Raw genomic sequence first — 18,091 nt, 5'->3', positions numbered from 1 at the left:
GGGGGGGTCCTTGAGGCATGCTCTGTTTACAGCAGCTATATAAATGCCTACAAATCTGTCCATTTGGAAAACATGATAGTTGTAACATACTAATTATTTTTTACTTCTTTTTTTTGGCGCTTTAGTCAAAACAATTTTGTCAGGCTGTTGAGATTTTTTTCAACACTTTTTTGCAAATTTTTTCAATGTTTTAACAATTAATGTGAAATACATGAATAATCTATCACTGCATGCTGACATTTGGTTTCATTTCAACTCACTCTCAGAGACGTTGGGACATAGCTCCTCCAGAGTCGTGGTGCGCTGGGTCCGGGCAAAACCCCAATCAGACTGGCTCGGTTTCCATCTCGCGTGAAGTCAGTGACGGCGGTTAGAAGAAAGGTCGTCCGGCCGCAGCTGCCTCCGCTGCAGGCATCAGTCTGGAGCTCCACCTGGCAGGCGGACAGCGCCACGTTTGGGGCCTCGTGTCTGAGGCGGTCTGTGGATGTCAACAAAGCAGTGAGTTAGTGTTAACGGACGGCACGCAGATGCCTGCTGAGCTGTTATAATGTCTTCCTGAGCCATCTTTGATGTGATGATGTACAGGACAAGTCAGAGCATAACAGAAGAACCCAAAACAAGCTGCGGGAAATAGCTGTTGTTCTCTTGTACTCTTTCAGTATGTAAATCATGTTTATAATTTCATTTACTATACCTTTTGCACAAGTACCTATAAAACATTTGCACACAATGATAAAGGTCCCTATTTTAAGGCTCTAAGTGCACGGCGTGAAGCGCAGGTGCGTTTAGGGTGTGAACTAATCCACTTTTGCTAGTTTAACGACAGAAAAAGGGTCCATTCGCCATGTGTTTTGGGCGATACATGCAATCAACCATTCAAAGTGTCCTCTCCCATTCCCTTTTAGAAGCCAGGCGCATTGAGCAAGATAGGGCCCCTAATACCATTGTACATGTTTATAGTCCCATCTGCTGTCTTCCTGAGTCTGGTGATAATGTTAACTCTCAAGTCCAAAGTTAAGTTAAATCTTTGAGCTATCCTCTAAGAAATAAATCCATAAAATTACAGAATAAGTTCTGGCAGCTCATTACATTATGTTTTGTGTAGCCTCTGTAAAAATGCTGAACATTTTCTCATACAAAACGGCAAACTTCTGAAATGAACTGTTTGTTGGAAGTCACTGACCTGTGTTTCGTTGCATGCGTGCCTGCACATTGTGTCTTTATAATAAAATGGGATTGAATTGAATGTCAGTATGGGGTTTCCCCGCAGGTCTGACCTGGCTCGTGGACGCTGAGAGCCAGATGGAGTCCACACTGGTGGCTGTAAACGGGGCCGTAGCAGGGGACAGGCACCGTGCTGTGCACGCTCACCTCGTGCTCTTTACCGTTCTCCGCTATGAGGAGCGAGTCTGGAGAAAACTGAAAGGACACAGAGGGAGCAAAGAGCCTTCACTGTCAGAAAAAGAGGTAGAATGCAGGTCAGTCTATTTTTTTTTTTTTTTTTAGACCAAGCACCTGTGTCAAACTCAAAGGCCCGAGGGTGAAATCTGGCCCCTTGCAGACTTGTCAATTTTGGTTCACAATACATTTTGGCCAGCCTAGTTTTTGTAGCTTTTTCCAAAGTTTTTGGGTGCTTTTTTCTATGAAGGCTGAGGAACCTTTTAAGAACTTTGTCCACCAATAAATTGACAAAAAACTTTGTAAAAAGCGACAAAAACAAAACATTTCTTAAACCTCAAATACAAAGTCTGGCACCAAAAAGAGAAAGACAGAAAAAGAATTTAACTCACTTCGTAGTCCAACGTACAAAAAAACATTTCTTACAAGTAACGAGTAAGTAACGAAGATGCTGAGTGGAAATGTATTAGCGTAAAAGTCAAATTGTCCAGTAATATAAACAACGAAGTAAAGTACAGATACGTGAAGGTTCTACTTAAGTACAGCAACAAAGTATTTGTACTGTGTTACATTACTGTACTCAAATGCTCCTTATGTTGGTGGAGAGTTCAAACACAACAAGCGAGTGTTTACCTTGAGTCCGGCGTAGAAACCCTCACTTTCTTTGGGAGGAGATCTGCTGATGCTGGAGTTGGCTCTGTAAGTCGACACACTGCAGGAGAACTGCAGGGAAAAGAGGTATTAATAACTGCTCAACATATCTATCCCTCTTACCTCAAAATGTGTTTCCCAATGATTTTAGACACCCGTACCATCCTTACCTTGGAGCGCACAGAATATGCAGACAGTTTTAAACCGTACAGGAGAATAATAATTATTTCCTTTTATATTAAGACATTTGATCCAATTATTGATGCAAAAAAGACAGAAATCCTTGCAGGAAAATTCACCAGAATGCAGGAAATGAATTGTTTGATGTTCGCAGATTTCAAACCAAAACGGGTCATAAGTGTTACCAAATGTCTCCGGGTTAGGGGCTCGGAAAGGCCAGAGCAGGGGGAATGAGAGGGGGAAACGCCAGAGCAGGGGGAATGAGAGGGGTATAACGCCAGAGTCAGGGGGGTTTGTGCGGAGGGAGTAGGGGTGGGGAATGAGAGGGGGAAACACCAGAGCAGGGGGAATGAGAGGGGGGACAAATCAGAAGATATTCCTTTTTTTTAACCAAAACTTAGAAATGTACAGTAAACGTAGCCTGAGAAAGTAGACCTTGTAACTTCCACTTACAAATGGAGATGACCTTCAACCCAACAAAGCTGCCAAATCAATATGCGTTTGAGAAAGGCTCGGTGAGTGAGCCCAGCCCTCTGCAACACGTTCCAGACACAACTAATACAACCCTGGGGTCCAAATATGGACGGCCTGCCTCCGTATGAGAAAATCAAATGGCTCAATGTTTCCTGGAGAGAGAGAATTTCTCCAGGAAACTTCTGAGGCTGTGCAGCAAAAAGCTGTGCTGCAAAAAAGAAGTGTGATTATAACAATGAATACTCCCAATGTAGGAAAGAAATCAATGTTTTCAGTTTTGTTTGGGCTAAAAAAAAAAAAAATTAATGAGCAAGTTAAAGTCTGCAACGTTTTTGTTCCTGTGCGTGTGTGAAAACAACTTCCCCACAACTCACTGTGAAGATTTGAATGGAGATTTAAATGAGAAGCATGTGGCTTAAGGCTTTCCCAACCTGCAACTGATTTAACCTGCCCACCCTCCTCTTGTCTTCTCTCAACGGGACATGACACACGTTTGCCTCTCTTCCTTTGCTTTGTACGGCTGAACCCAGGCGAAGCGAGGTCGACATGATCCCTGGCTTACTTTGCTCACTGGAGGGGTCAACCCCTGCAAAACTTTCCTCACGGAGGAATTACCGTTTCTCCGAGCCTGAAATGAACGCCATCCATCTCCACCACAGAGAAGGGCTTCAGTGTAGATTCCTGCCTGATCTCGGCCTTCATGCTGTGGCCGATGTGTCTGGCCCAAACCACTTGGAAGCCCATCGGCTGGTTCCACGGCGGCGGGACAAAGGAGCACCTCAGATGGACACTGTGGCCGATGAGCTCCGGGGTGATCAGCGGCCGGGACAGCAGCGACGGGACAGCAGCTGAAAACACAGACAGCACTGATCTTAGGCTACATTTACATTGCTACGTTTTGGTTTCTAAGCAGAGTTTTGAGTCAAAAAGGATCTCCATGTTTTAATCTCCACTAGAAAAACTAATCTCTGTATAAACTAACACGCCCACACCTCATATCTCATCAACATCCTGGTATACTGGATATAAACAGGAGGTAGCATGGAGACTCCTCCCACTGCTGGTAGTCGCCAGAGCAGGGGGAATAAGATATATGAGATATTTTGTTGTTTAACAACAAAGATAGGAATCATCCAACAGCGATAGTAATATACAGCATAATAAAACATGATAAATGATATGTCTGAGATCACGTGTAGTTTCAGAAGCCGACAGAATGTCTCACCTTTGCATCGACCGTTGACTTCTACCTCACCTGCTCGGCAGAGTCTGGGTCCCACATCTGGAGTAACTGAAACATGACATTTATCAGATTGCTGTCTCTTTTCTATAACAGTATGGTGCGCAAATATGGTATGTTATCAGATTTTATTTAAACTCTCAAATATCAGTATAGGTATTGGCCTAAAAAGAAAAACACGTTCTCACTCCCATCGCGTCAGAAAGTGACGCTTGGCCAGGTGTCTTTGGCGTATGATATTGACGCAAAATGTCTCCTTTAGCGTCATATTCATACTACTCTACCATTGTCTCTCTCTTAATACTACTCTCTACTGTTGTCTCTCTACATACTACTCTCTACTGTTGTCTCTCTACATACTACCCTCGACTGTCTCTTTTAATACTACTCTCTACTGTTGTCTCTCTACTGTTGTCTCTCTACATACTACCCTCGACTATCTCTTTTAATACTACTCTCTACCGTTGTCTCTCTACATACTACTCTCTACATACTACTCTCTACTGTTATCTCTCTACATACTACTCTCTACTGTTGTCTCTCTACATACTACTCTCTACTGTTGTCTCTCTACATACTACTCTCTACTGTTGTCTCTCTACATACTACTCTCTACTGTTGTCTCTCTACATACTACTCTCTAACGTTGTCTCTCTACATACTACTTTCTACAGTTGTCTCTCTTAATACTACGTCATCTTACAGCAGCGTGGTGGAGCTGCTGCTCTGCCCCGTGCGCTCCATACAGACACTGAAGGAAGATTTTTGCGTTGTATCTGACGCTGAGAGACACTGACACTGAAGAGTCCCTATTTTACTAATAGCTCAAAGCACTTGAAAACATGTCAGGGTCGGCTCCCATTCGGTTTGGGGCATTGACCCGTCCAGCATGGTCACCTTTGGCGCAGTATCCCATGCACCCCTGCGTTGGCTGCAGGTGGTAGAGCAGGAACTCGCCGCAGTTGCGCACCGTGATGGGGATGCGGAAGAGGCAGCAGTCCTTAGTGCTACCTTGGAAGAACTGCCAGGTGGCGCAGGCGGAGAGCTGGCGGACCTCGCCGGGAAGCGGCAGGGAGCGGTCCTTCAGAGACAGCCACACCGGAGCCTGGGTCCCACAGCGGTTCATCTGCAACAGAAACAGTTATTACCTGCAGCCAGGGGGGTTATTATTCTCTCCACTTGGACTGAAGGTGCTTATTAAAGCAACCTGCTGGTTGTTTGCGCAGGCAGATGGTGTATCATGCTATTTCTTTGGCTGAGATTTTATCTACTGACTTTGACAATCAGGGAAGTCAGAGTAGAGACACAGGAGGTAGTGCAAGCAGGTTTTCGGCAGAGAGCTCAGCTGCTATTCTTGGCGTCTTACCTCAACGCAGGCGGTCGGCATCTCCGCCGGCTTGTTGTTGATCTTGAACCGGTACCAGCCCGCTGGCAACGAGTGGTCGCAGATTAGATCCTGGATGGCAGTGTTCTGGATCTCTGTGGAGTCAAAGTCCACGCTGCGGTACGGGTTACGCAAAGTCCGGTGACCTCCGGGGTAACACTCTGGAGCTGGGATGTGAAGGATGACAAGCACGGTGGAAATGACACACTCATGTAGCAGAGGTTATGTGTTTAAGTTGGTAAAAAGTCTGTTTTCCAAATTTAAAATCTTTCTCCCGCTTTGTGTTTTAGAGTTCCAGATGTGTAAATTTATTAAAGAGGAAATGAAAACCGAACCATCTGCGGCTGTGATCAGATAATCAGGTTTATCCAGGAGTCTTTATCTTTGACTGAGTCCTGCTGTTTGTCTACAGCTGTCAGTGAAATAGGTCAAAGTCGTCAACTGAGGCTTTTCTTAACAAAACCTGAACAAAAAGATTGGACTGTGCTTACAACTTGTTCCCTTTTACCTCCGAGTTTGATTGGGGCGGCCGAGTAAAGCCACATCAGGGGAAACAAACACTCAGGGTATTTAGGACGTCCTGAGGACGACAGAGCCTTGAATGGACACGGAGGCTGATCCCAAAGCCTCAACATGGCCTTACAGGCTGGTCTTCATGTTGACAACCTCTTGAAAGCAAATGCTCTTGTTTACATGGCCGCCCGTCTGCATGTACGCCTTGTCTGGAAGCTAAACAAGATACGAGGTCACAGGTTGTTCAAACAAGCAGGCAAAGAAAGACAATCTGGGGAGACTTTTGGCTGCTGGCTAAACTGTTCCAATAGGCGGCTTAATGAGTTTACATAGCTGCAGGGGAGTTTAGGAGAGTAGGGGGGTGGTGAGTTAATGAAGCGGCCCCTCACCCCCAGGAGGGAGGAGATCCCACTGGGAGGGCGGCTCTCAGCAGCCCAGATGTGCAAGGACTCTGCAGGGAATTCTCTAGTTTCTCAGGAAAGCAGATTAATTTGGGGGAGCGTGGTGTTAACACAACTGAGGTTAAAGGTCTTGTTCCCAGAGGGCCCACCACTCACCAGGAAAAACAAATCACACCATCACAAGTCTGGATGAGATCTGCTTCGGTGATACAAGATCATTATATATTACAACACGTTCTCACTCCACATTCGTAAAATACTGACACATGGTCAGTGGCACTCAGAAGTATCCCTTTGGCGACTGTAAGGTTGTATGGAAAGTTTTCAAACCAAAATAGGATCAGAAGTGTTTCCAAATGTCTGTTTTAGGAGTTTGGAAACGCCGGAGTAGTGTGGACGTGATGTGTAAACTTGGCAAAAGATAATAGTTTTTAAGCCAAAACGAGCCTAAATGTGTGTGTCCATTTGTGTTTCCCAATGATTCCCAAGTCATTTCAACACTTCCCATTTATTACTATGGGAGCAGAATGCATTTTGGGAGCGTCGCTGGGACTGTGGAGAAGCAGACTGTTAAGTTGCCCGGCTGGCTCATCTCGCCGCCTCTGAATTGATCTGAAATGAAGACAGTCAGCAACTGCACGGCCTATTTCTCCTTAAAAAAAATTCAGAAACATGTTTATGTGCACTATTTAAAAAAAATAAATAATTACAAACGAGCCGTCATTACGGTCGGTTTTTAAATCCGGAAACAGCCAGACCCACGTGACGTGTTCGTCCAGTCAGCTGTAGCCATCGCGATTGAAGAAAGGCGGAGGGCCTGTTTTCTTTGCTTGTCATTGGTTAGTGATGAGAAAGTAGTGGCAAGAAAATCTAGCGTGCGAAAGTGGGGCGATCCCATCTGTGAATTCAACGCATGTTAATACTTTCTTCACTGTCTGGTTGGCCACTGAGGCTGCAATTATTTATGCAATGAAGCGATTTGATTTTGAAGGTGGAGTAGCCCAAAAAAGTCAGGAAAGGTTCAATTGGGCCGAGCAGGTATCACGAACATGCTGCAGCCAAGCTTTTCACCAAGTCTTCCAAAACAACTTGTAAAATGCTGATGCTTGGTCAGTGTCTAAATGAAAATGCATTTGGATCAAAAGTAGACATTCTCTCTATGAGAGATTTTAAAGCGTAACTACTGGTTTTATTCAACCTGGACTCTATTTCCTATGTTTTTGTTTCTATGTGACTGATGGTAACAACAATCTTTGACACTGGTCCAGTATTATGTGAGATTGCTGCAGTCAGAAAAACAAGCTGCAATGTAAGTTAACCTTCAATTAACGTCCACTAAAAGTTCTGTCTTTGCCGCTGACAGGCTCAGAGTAATATTCTAAGTGTCTGACAACATTATGAACCTTTTTGTTAAAGAATAAGAAAAATAAATAAAAAATCCTCGAAATTGTGTTCGCTAAACCGACCAGTCTCCATGTAAATAAACAGTCATTTTAAAACCCACTTCATTGAAAGTGAACAAACACAAATTAAAGCTATGAAAGCCGCCTTGATTCATTCTTCCACTTTTTCCAAAAATCACCATTCTGGTTTAAAGATTTACATGTAGAAATTTGCTGGCTCTATACACGCTAAAAGTAGTGATTATTTACATGGAGTCTGGTGGAGATATGCTGCTCTATACACGCTAAAAGTAGTGATTATTACATGGAGTCTGGTGGAGATATGCTGCTCTATACACGCTAAAAGTAGTGATTATTTACATGGAGTCTGGTGGAGATATGCTGGCCTATACACGCTAAAGTAGTGATTATTTACAGGAGTCTGGTGGAGATATGCTGCTCTATACACGCTAAAAGTAGGATTATTTACATGGAGTCTGTGGAGATATGCTGCTCTATACATGCTAAAGTAGTGATTTACATGGAGTCTGGTGGAGATATGCTGCTCTATACACGATAAAGTAGTGATATATTACATGGAGTCTGGTGGAGATATGCTGGTTCTATACACGCTAAAAGTATTGATTATTTACATGGAGTCTGGTGGAGATATGCTGCTCTATACACGCTAAAAGTAGATTATTTACATGGAGTCTGGTGGAGATATTGCGCTCTATACACGCTAAAAGTAGTGATTATTTACATGGAGTCTGGTGGAGATATGCTGGTCTATACACGCTAAAAAGTAGTGATTATTTACATGGAGTCTGGTGAGATATGCTGCTCTATACACGCAAAAGTAGTGATTATTTACCTGGAGTCTGGTGGAGATATGCTGCTCTATACATGCTAAAAGTAGTGATTATTACATGGAGTCTGGTGGAGATATGCTGCTCTATACATGCTAAAAGTAGTGATTATTTACATGGAGTCTGGTGGAGATATGCTGCTCTATACACGCTAGAAGTAGTGATATTTACATGGAGTCTGGTGGGTTTGGTGATGGGGATTTCGGGGCTGTTTCATGTTAAACTAAAAGGATCTTACTCTTTTAAAGGTCTATCTCTGTAGGGATCCATCCCATAATGTTGTCAGACACTTGGAATAATAATCGGAGTCTGTCAGTAGCAACAACACAACTTTTAGTGGACGATAACTGATGCTGAACATCTGTCCTGTAGGGTCACATTACAGCCCGGTTCACTGGACCAATAAAAAGATTGTTGTTCCCATCAGACACTTAGACACAAAAACATAGAAAAATAAAGTCCAGGTTGGAAAAAAAAACTGAAGTTACCCTTTAACCGTGAGTTTGTGTATCTGTCTCAGTATTGTAATGTTATCTGTGATCTCCCGTCTGTCTTCAAAGGTCCATCTAACCTCTGGACTCTGCTGAGTGAAAGGAATGCAGCCTCACAGGCCAAGACACGCAACTCTGCACTCTGCAGCTTTAACAGGCAAGATGTCCCTATTGTTTCTGCATTGTATTTAAAGAAATAATGATTGAATTATTAAAACGGGGCCTGTGAGACATCTCCTTTATTTATTGTCCCTGTCCCTGATGATGAAGATACAATGTAGTTTTGTGGGTAAAATCTTCATTTGTAACTTATAGGCAGTAAAGGTAGAAAGTGGCATGAAAGGAAAAGTAAAAGTACCTAAACATTTGGACTGAAGCACAGTACGGGAGCAAATGTACTTAATGACATTCCACCGCTGCCTACAGGTGACTCAAAAAGGTTTTAGGATTGTCTCAACTTGGCATAAAACGTTGCACCTACCATGTTGCGCGAGCGCTCCTGATTGCAAGAGCCACAGCATTGCAATGCGTAAACATCCAAATGCGCAGGAGTCCATGGCTGGGGGGTTGAGAGAGATGGAGCAGCCTGCTGGTTTCAGTCGTCGGGTCCCATTGAGTTTGGAGAAACGGTGCAAAAGTGGCGCAAACTAAACTGGACGTATCCCTTCCTGCTGATTGTTAATCAGAGAGTGGAGGCTGTGCGCTCTGTCGCTGCAGACTGCAGCTTCTCCTGGGCGGAGGGCGCAAGATGGCCCAGAGAGAGGGAGGGAAAGAGGAGTCAGGGAGGGAGAGAGAGAGGGAATGAGGAGGCAGGGAGGGAGAGAGAGAGGGAGGGAGGGAAGGAGGAGTTCAGGGAAGAGAGAGGGAGGGAATGCGGGAGCAGGGCAGGGAGAGAGAGAGGGAGGGAAGGAGGACGTCAGGGAGGGAGAGAGAGAGAATGAGGAGGCAGGGAGGGAGGGAGAGAGAGAGGGAGGGAATGAGGAGGCAGGGAGGGAGAGAGAGAGGGAGGGAAGGAGGAGTCAGATAGAGAGGCAAGGTTAGTTTCTACCTTAATGTTTTTACATTGTTACATTATTTTTATATTATTTGATGTATATTTACTTTGTCACCTACTTGGTAAAATAGGAAATAGATACTTATTTTTCCTGTTTAACTATTATTTGAATAGGCAGTAGGTGGGGGGGAGGGGGCCAAACTAAATTTGTTAAATATTCGTAAGCACTATGCATCTTTTTGGGAAATAAATATGTTTGCATAATGGCATAATTTGTGCTCTGACAACCTTTCTCAGGCATGCAGGTTAGTTTTTGGGAGATTAAAGAAGTCCCTGTGTTATTTTCTTTGACGTTTGTCGCTTTTTCCATCAATATAATTGTTTTCTTTTCTCATTCTTTTGTAACATTTTGTGACACGTTTTTGTTGCTTTGTTTTCAACATTTTGAACAATTTCCAACGTGTTTAGAGGTTTACTAACAAACAGGCCTAACAGAAAATGTTTGTCTAATTGTGGGACAAAAGTCTGGGTAATGAGCTGCCGGAACCTTTTCTGGTATTTCACAAAGTAGATTAGATAAAACTTTGTCTGTTCACACAGAAGATTTGCTTGCATCGTCTCCAACAACCAACAGATAACGTTAAACAGACACTTTTCTCTAAATCTCTAAACACCGAGCACTCGGTTGGTTCTCTCTTCATGTGGCTGGAAACACAGACGTGGTGTCAGTGGGACCCCGCGGAGCGTGAACGGAGAGGGGGAGGTAAATGTCAGGTGCTGGAGGCTACAGAGACCAAACGACATACCTTTCCACTAAATAAAAGAGCTGAGAGCAGCGGCAGGTGTTTCTGCGCTCGCCTTCTCATTCAAACTTCACTTCAAAACTGAGAAAGTCCCAGACCTTCAGTTAATTTACACCTGCACGTTTGAACCAAAGCACAATGCTTTTAGAAAAACAGTTTGGGATAACACCAGAGCAGGGGGAACGAGAGGGGAAAACGCCAGAGCAGGGGGAATGAGAGGGGAAAACGCCAGAGCAGGGGGAACGAGAGGGGGAAACGCCAGGAGCAGGGGGGAGCGAGAGGGTGGAAAAGCCAGAGCAGGGGGAACGGAGGGGTGGGAAACGCCAGAGCAGGAGGAATGAGAGGGGGAAAACACCGACGGGGGAATGAGAGGGGGAAACACCAGAGCCGAGGGAACGAGAGGGGGAAACGCCAGAGCAGAGGGAATGAGGGGGGAAACGCAGAGCAGGGGGAATGAGAGAGGGAACACGCCAGAGCAGGGGGAATGAGAGGAGGGAAAACACAAGAGCAGGGGGAACAAGAGGGGGAAACGCCAGAGCAGGGGGAACGAGAGGGGGAACGCCAGAGAGGGGAACAAGAGGGGTGGAATCGCCAGAGCAGGGAATGAGAGGGGGAAACACCAGAGCAGGGGGAACAAGAGGGGGCACGCAGAGCAGGGGGAACGAGAGGGGGAAACACTAGAGCAGAGCAGGGGGAACGAGAGGGGGAAACGCCAGCGCAGGGGGAACGAGAGGGGAAACGCCAGAGCAGGGGAACGAGAGGGGAACGCCGAGCAGGGGGAAGAGAGGGGAAAGCCCAGAGCAGGGAGAATGAGGGGGAACGTGCAGAGATATTCCTTTTTAAACCAAAACGTAGCAGCGGAGATGGAGCCTGAGTTTTATGAAACAAAGGATTGAGCTAATGGGAGCATGACCCGACTCTCAGGATTTCGTTCAGATAGGAGACACATTACCTGCTCCCTTCTTTTGAAGTCTGTGCCCCTTAGAAACGACAGGGGGGGGGGGTAAGTCCTGCCTCCTGAGCGCTTCCAGATGTCACACATCCTCCTTTTACTGTGAGAAAAACAAGAACTTGCATGAGGCATGTCAGTGATTACAGTGCAAAACGCAAACATCTTGCAGCCATATTTGCTCTTCTGCACTTTCAAAAACCCATGAGACATTTTTTTTTTTACACGTCTGCGTGCTCAACTTTGCAACAAACACAAATTGTGTTTCTTCCCAAACATGGCGTGCTTTCAACTGCACGTTTTGTATGTTTTCTTTGCGAATGTGTGGAAAGTGGCTCAAATATGTGCCGTGCAGATGTCTTTTAAAATGACACTTTACTTTTAAAGAGAATCAAATGGAATACATTTTCTCATTGTCAGAATGTGCAGAGGACATTGTGTAAAACGATATTTGCTGTGCTGTACCACAATATAAAAAGTATTGAAAGTTATAAACACACAACTACTTTCACTAAAGAGTGCGGTCTGAATTAAAACATATTTAGGGTTAGGAAGAAGAGCAAAGAAACCCTGTTACGCATCGATAATGTGCTTAGAAACTTTACATGTTGGTGATAAAAGGACATCTCTCTCAGACATGACTGCTCGGTCAAGCTGATTGACCTTCGACCCCAGCCAGCTTGCCCTCTACGTTTACACACGCTGGAGGATCATTTTCAGGTCACACCTGTTTTCCCTGAAACACATGTGTGGCACTTTAGAAATTTTTTCTTTTTTCTTTTTTCACAAGAGCTGGAGAAAATCATGCAAATTTGCATCATAACGGCTCAACATAAGAAGCAGTATCCCCCCCCCCCCCCCCCCCCCCCCCCCCCCCCTCTGGTTTGTGGAAGTCTTGGGGCGCGTTAGCGGAGAAGTTTGTGACGTTTTTCAGTTCAAAACAAAAATGCAGATTATACCATATATTTAGTTTCTGGGTCTTTTTGTAGCCGATATGTGTCTCTTTGTGGTAGTTTTGCGTTTCTTTTCTACATCATTGTTATCACCATATCTGTCTAAAAAGTTGGAAAAGCTAGACTAGATAATAAATGCAAACACTCAAAAAGCTTAAAGACCAAACTTAAAGCTAAAAAAGTCTCACTGCAATCACTAGATCTGAGAAGTCTTAGTTACATTCATTCGGCTTTAGGTGCTGCCCAAAATCTTATAATGGGGGGAAACCCCTGCATCTTTTCCACTGAATGTTCCTTGTATTTGCAGTACATATAGGGTGTATTATATATACTTTGCTTCCATCTAGTGGAGAGTTTCCACTGTGCAGCATTAATTCAATTCTGTCAAACTAAAGAGCCTTTAACAGCGGTGGAGGAGATCAGATCCTCTACTGCAGTAGTAGTAAAAGTTTGTGTGTCTTTGTGAGCGCGTTTGTGTAAGTGTGTGCATGTGTGAGTGAGTGAGTTTAGTGTGTCTGTGCGTGCGTGTCTGTGAATGCAAGTGTGTGTCTTTTTATTACAATACAGCTGTCATGATCTCCATTTTAGTAAAAAAAGCATATTCCACATAAGGTATTACATATGTGGTATACAATATTTGTCATCAAGAGATTAGTATCCCAAATACTAGACGCAACCTCGACCCATGACCTGTTTCACTTTCTGTAATGTTGGGCTTTTTATTTAGGGAAGACAACACAAGGGTTAAATCAACAGTGATTTTTTTTTTTAGCATTGTGTGGAGAAAGTGAAACTAAGAGAAGGGGAAACCTGCCTGTTGCACAGAAGGACGTTTGCTAAAGGGAATTAGTCTGATCCCAGAGTTCCATGTTTTGCTAACATGGAGTGTGTCTGATTCCGTAGGTTCATAAGAGCAATGATTAACTGGAGGCTAAACGCAGGGAGGTCAAAGATCCTCTCTGGGTTCACCCTGTCTGACTGCTGTCTCTGCTACCGGTGAGTTGTCATCTTCTACTTCACTACTTTAAAACAATGAGTAAGTTGGTTTTTAATGTAACTGGTTGAAGTGTTATTGGTGTTATAGCTATCCACGGTTTGTGGCAAGTTACTTCAAAAATGTTATTTACTAGTTATGGTGATCCAAAATCTGAATCCAAAACAGATGTATTGCCAGATAAGATGCACTTACTAGGAATTTGCTTGATTCTAAAACACACACACACACACACACACACACACGTAGAGGGATGCGCACAAAGTTCAAATAGGAGAAAGTTCAAAAAGCAAAGGACAGGGTGTTAAACTGACCCTAATGTAACTGCTCCACCAGAAGTGGAAAGAGTACAACAATATTCTACTTAAGTAAAAGTACTATTACTCTGATTAAGCAAAATGACGGTTTGAAAATCTACTCAAGTAAAAAGTAGCTCATTTAAAGTGTACTGAGTTAAAGATATTCATTTTTTAACAATGTGAGCAGATATACTTTTTATGAATGTATTTATATTTTCCTCAGGCTATGCGTCCTCCTAGCCTCTGATTGGTTAGTTCCGTCACGTTAGTCCGGGACAAGGAGGTGTTGAGAGGAAGTGTGGAGAACAGTAAAGAGGAAGTTGTCCCTGCCCACCCGTTTGTTTCTTCCCCACGTTTCAAAGCTGCACATTACCAACATATACAGTTTTAATAAAGCGGTATGTATCCTGTCTTTGCACCTGTTCTGTTTTTTGCGTCCCCCCCCTGTGCTTGTTTTGCCGTAGACAGGCTGCGATAATTATTCTGTTTGACAACATTATGAGAAGGATTTCTCACAAGGTCTATCTACACCTACCAAACTCCATGTAAATAAATAGTAATTTTAGCAAAAGAAAACTTCATTCAAAGTCAACAGAAACAAAAGAAAACTATGAAAGCCATCTTGGTTAATCTTTCCACGTTTCCAACCATCACAACTGTAGTTTTGGCTGACATTAATACATAGTTAACAGTTTTACACATGGAAATATGTTGGCTCTATCCACGCTTAAAGTGTTTTAAAATGGAGGCTGGTGGGTTTAGCACTAGCGACTTCAGGGCTGCTTCTGCTTAAACAGAAAGGTCTCAGGTTTCAAACCTCCATCTCTGTAGCCACCTTTGGATCCCTCCGTAATGGACCCGTTAGTTGGCTCGACGGCGAGGGAAACCTTGGAGCGAGTTTCGGCTTCGCTGGGCTGCGATCCGACCGATGCAGAGGTGGCTGCACATCTGGACCAACACGACCCCCTCAGACATCTCAGGGACCAGTTCCTGGTGCCCAAAATGAAAGATCTGCCTCCCTGTGAGTACGGGTGCATCTGCTAAGGTGCATCCATTCACCAAGCGTTAAATGAATCTCCAACTATTTTGAGTCTTTTTTTTAATGAAAAAGTCAAACTTCCCCCAGGGTTCCATCTATCGATCCAGAAAATAATCTTAAGAGAAAGCAACAAAAACATTAAAGTTTTCAGTATCCCAGTTGTAGAATGTGATGTTTCTGCAGCTGATCTCTCGCTGGTCGACGGGGCCGATGAATGCATCTACCTAGTGGGAAACTCGTTGGGGCTTCAGCCCAAAACGGCCCGGAAATACGTGGAAGAGGAGCTGGACAAGTGGGCCAAAATGTAGGTCCTATGAGTCTCATATTACACATTCATTCAACCTTCATTTAGAGATTGTTGGGGCGGCCCTCATTTATGATGTCATTGAGTCAAAATACATAGACAAACAGAAAATACAATCATAAGAAACAGACATTAAAACTTACTGAATCGGAAAATGATTTGATAAATAAATTGGGATAATAAGGATGCAAAAGAGAGTACAATTATGTATAGCAATTACAAGAAAAAGTTTGGGATTTAAAAAGATTTCTAAAACTGTCCCAGAGGCACAGGTGAGTTGATTTTAAGGAAGTGCTGTAATTCGTTCCAGGAGTCTGGTGCACTAAAACTTAAAGCGTTTCTACCGAGTTCCAAAGCCAGCTCGTGGAACATGAAGTATAAATAAAACATTTTCATAAGAGCTCCACAGTTTGGGTAAGTTGATTGGATACGCTCGCTGTACTTCCTTCCCGGCTGTCTGAACTTCCCACGGCTTGCGTGAAAATAGCCATGGCACATAAACATCTTTAGCGGGGCGGAGAGCCTTCTGGGACGCGCTGTGGTTCCCTCGGGGGGCATGGCGCGTGCCCGGAACGTAGCGCAGACAACACCTGGTGGAATTTAGGGGTTAGACTGCACAATCCACTCCCCTCAGCCCGTAGATTTAATGCCAATAGGAGTAAAAACTCCAATGCAATAACTCGGCTTAATATGTACATGCAATGTCAAATTTGAAAGAGATTTCTCCTGTGGTGTTGTGTAAAATCTTATTGTGTGTGTCTACTGTATATTACATACAGGAAAAAAAAGTGTGTACTTCATGTCTTTTTTTACTGTTGTCGTGTCACTCCTGACTGCAGATTAAGTTCCCCTTTTGGGTTAACAAAGCGACTAAAGTAAAGTGATAAACTGTTTTTCTAGGGCCATCCACGGTCACACCGAAGGCTCCCGACCCTGGGCGTGGGCTGAGAACCACATAGAGGAGCTCATGGCCAATGTTGTCGGTAAGAGACAAAATGTTCTCACTCCCTGGTGGTAAAATCCTGACGCCTGGTCAGTGGCTCTCAGCGCCGGATACGATGGAGAAATCCCCCTTTATCTCCGAGCTTCTCAAAGTCCAGACTGCGGCCCGGCAGCGGACCGAACGGCAAGTCTATCTGGACTCGGCCCCTTCCTCGTGTTATGAATACAATACCTTATGAAGTGTAATGTTTTATATTTTGAAATACATTTTTATTGATCAATAAATGAATTATTAGAGACGGCGAATATCCACAAACCGTAAAAAACTTCACAACCCAAACGCTGAAAAAAGGGCGGGGGAAAAAAACATCATAAACATCGAAATAATCAACAAAGAGGCAGAAAAAACTCTGTCCCCCAGGAGACCGGGGTTCATGTCCCGTTCTTGTCCCGCGTGTCACTGAAACGTACGTTTTGTAACCCCACCCACCATCTTGTCCTAAACCTAACTGTCCCATCCTTGTGTCACGTCAAGAGTCCCGACCGAGAGCGTCTAAATATGATGCCAAAGGAAAGTTTTTGGGTCAACAACAAACGCCAAAGACACCTGAGCCGGTGTCTCTATGTTTGATGGGAGTGAGAATGTGTTGGAGGAACCTGGAAGCTCAGCTGTTCTTCAGCAGTGTGTGATGCTCATATGATATCATAACTATTTCTGCAACCTTTTGTCAATTCCTCCGTGAAGCAGCTTGCTCAGGTCACTGCCCCTTTTGTGTGGTCCAAAGTACACCTACTTTAAACAAATCTGCTGTGCTGTACACATGGTCTGCACTCTCAGAAATATAGTATGTCTGTAAAAAAAACTTTTCCATATTTCCATGAGTGTAAGTTCACATGCGTTTCAGTCAATTCTTATTTCCTACGTTTAGTTTATAAGCCCAGGTGGCTGTTACAGGTTATGTTCAGGTTCACTTTGGTTTTATGTTCAGGTTGTGTGTGTAAGCTGCAGCTACAGTTTAGATTAATTCCTATTACCTAATTTTAGTTTGTGAGCCCAGGTGGCAATATTTAGGGCAGCAACTATTTTAATTATAGGCAAATCTATTCATTACATTTATGATTAAATAATGGTTTTATCTGCAAATGTCAAAATAGCTGCAAAGATGAATGCATTAGTTCCGACTATTTACCTAATCGCCAGCTATTTAGATAATTGGTAAATGGAATAGTTGGTTATGGAGTGTGTGTGTGTGTGTGTGTGCGTGCGTGTGTATGTATACACATGGACACTGCTGAACAATAAAACATGGTACGTGTCTTCCAGGAGCGAAACCTGAAGAGGTGGCGCTGATGAACGGCCTGACTGTTAATCTACACCTTCTACTGGTAATATTGAGTCTGTTTTTACAACACTCAACATGTCTTACATTCTCTATATGTAAAAGATTGATAGTTCAAAGACCAGTAAACTAAAAACAATCACAGTTGACTTGGACTCGAATCAGACTCGAGTCACAAATTTGATGACTTTAGACTACTCGAGAATTTCAGGAAAAGCTTGCAACTTGACTTGGACTTCAACACCAATGACTTACTAGAGACTTGCAAAACATTGACTTGGTCCCACCTCTGACAATAATTAAAATGTAAAAAAAGAAAGGACAGCAGGTTGTAGACATTTAACGGTCCTTTCTTAATGCCATTAATCTGCAGCTTTCCTTCTACAAACCCACATCAGGCCGGCACAAAATCCTCCTGGAGGACAAGGCCTTTCCCTCAGACCATGTGAGTGGCGTGCTGTCTGTCTGTCTGTCTGTCTGTCTGTCTGTCT

The 18,091-nt window shown here is 43.8% G+C and overlaps 2 protein-coding genes across 5 annotated transcripts in view; one reads left to right on the top strand and one right to left on the bottom strand.

The window, feature by feature from the left end:
• The window catches only part of si:ch211-246m6.5 (von Willebrand factor D and EGF domain-containing protein), a 37,940-nt gene extending 28,199 nt beyond the window's left edge, over positions 1-9,741 (bottom strand). The window contains exons 1-8 of the mRNA XM_032506472.1: positions 9,465-9,741; positions 5,310-5,494; positions 4,841-5,069; positions 3,929-3,994; positions 3,319-3,551; positions 2,032-2,121; positions 1,278-1,419; positions 261-478 (exon numbers count right to left, since the gene is read on the bottom strand). Coding sequence (XP_032362363.1) covers positions 261-478; positions 1,278-1,419; positions 2,032-2,121; positions 3,319-3,551; positions 3,929-3,994; positions 4,841-5,069; positions 5,310-5,494; positions 9,465-9,540 — 1,239 coding nt within the window. The 5' untranslated portion in view covers positions 9,541-9,741. The remainder of the gene's footprint in view (positions 1-260; positions 479-1,277; positions 1,420-2,031; positions 2,122-3,318; positions 3,552-3,928; positions 3,995-4,840; positions 5,070-5,309; positions 5,495-9,464) is intronic.
• Positions 4,586-18,091, top strand: part of kynu (kynureninase) — a 23,040-nt gene continuing 9,534 nt past the window's right edge. The window contains exons 1-7 of one of the 4 annotated variants that reach the window (XM_032506530.1): positions 4,586-4,591; positions 7,021-7,026; positions 14,807-14,996; positions 15,198-15,318; positions 16,219-16,301; positions 17,585-17,646; positions 17,974-18,045. In XM_032506530.1, the coding sequence (XP_032362421.1) occupies positions 14,828-14,996; positions 15,198-15,318; positions 16,219-16,301; positions 17,585-17,646; positions 17,974-18,045 (507 nt within the window). In that variant the 5' untranslated portion in view covers positions 4,586-4,591; positions 7,021-7,026; positions 14,807-14,827. Of the gene's footprint in view, positions 4,592-7,020; positions 7,027-13,432; positions 13,681-14,198; positions 14,374-14,806; positions 14,997-15,197; positions 15,319-16,218; positions 16,302-17,584; positions 17,647-17,973; positions 18,046-18,091 lie in introns of those variants that run through there. The other 3 variants (XM_032506527.1, XM_032506531.1, XM_032506528.1) reach the window with 3 other exon arrangements.

Source organism: Etheostoma spectabile, chromosome 24, assembly GCF_008692095.1.
Source record: "Etheostoma spectabile isolate EspeVRDwgs_2016 chromosome 24, UIUC_Espe_1.0, whole genome shotgun sequence".
Taxonomy (NCBI): Eukaryota; Metazoa; Chordata; class Actinopteri; order Perciformes; family Percidae; genus Etheostoma; species Etheostoma spectabile.
The sequence above is the reverse complement of the archived record's forward strand: the minus strand, read 5'-3'. Positions and strand labels throughout refer to the sequence as shown.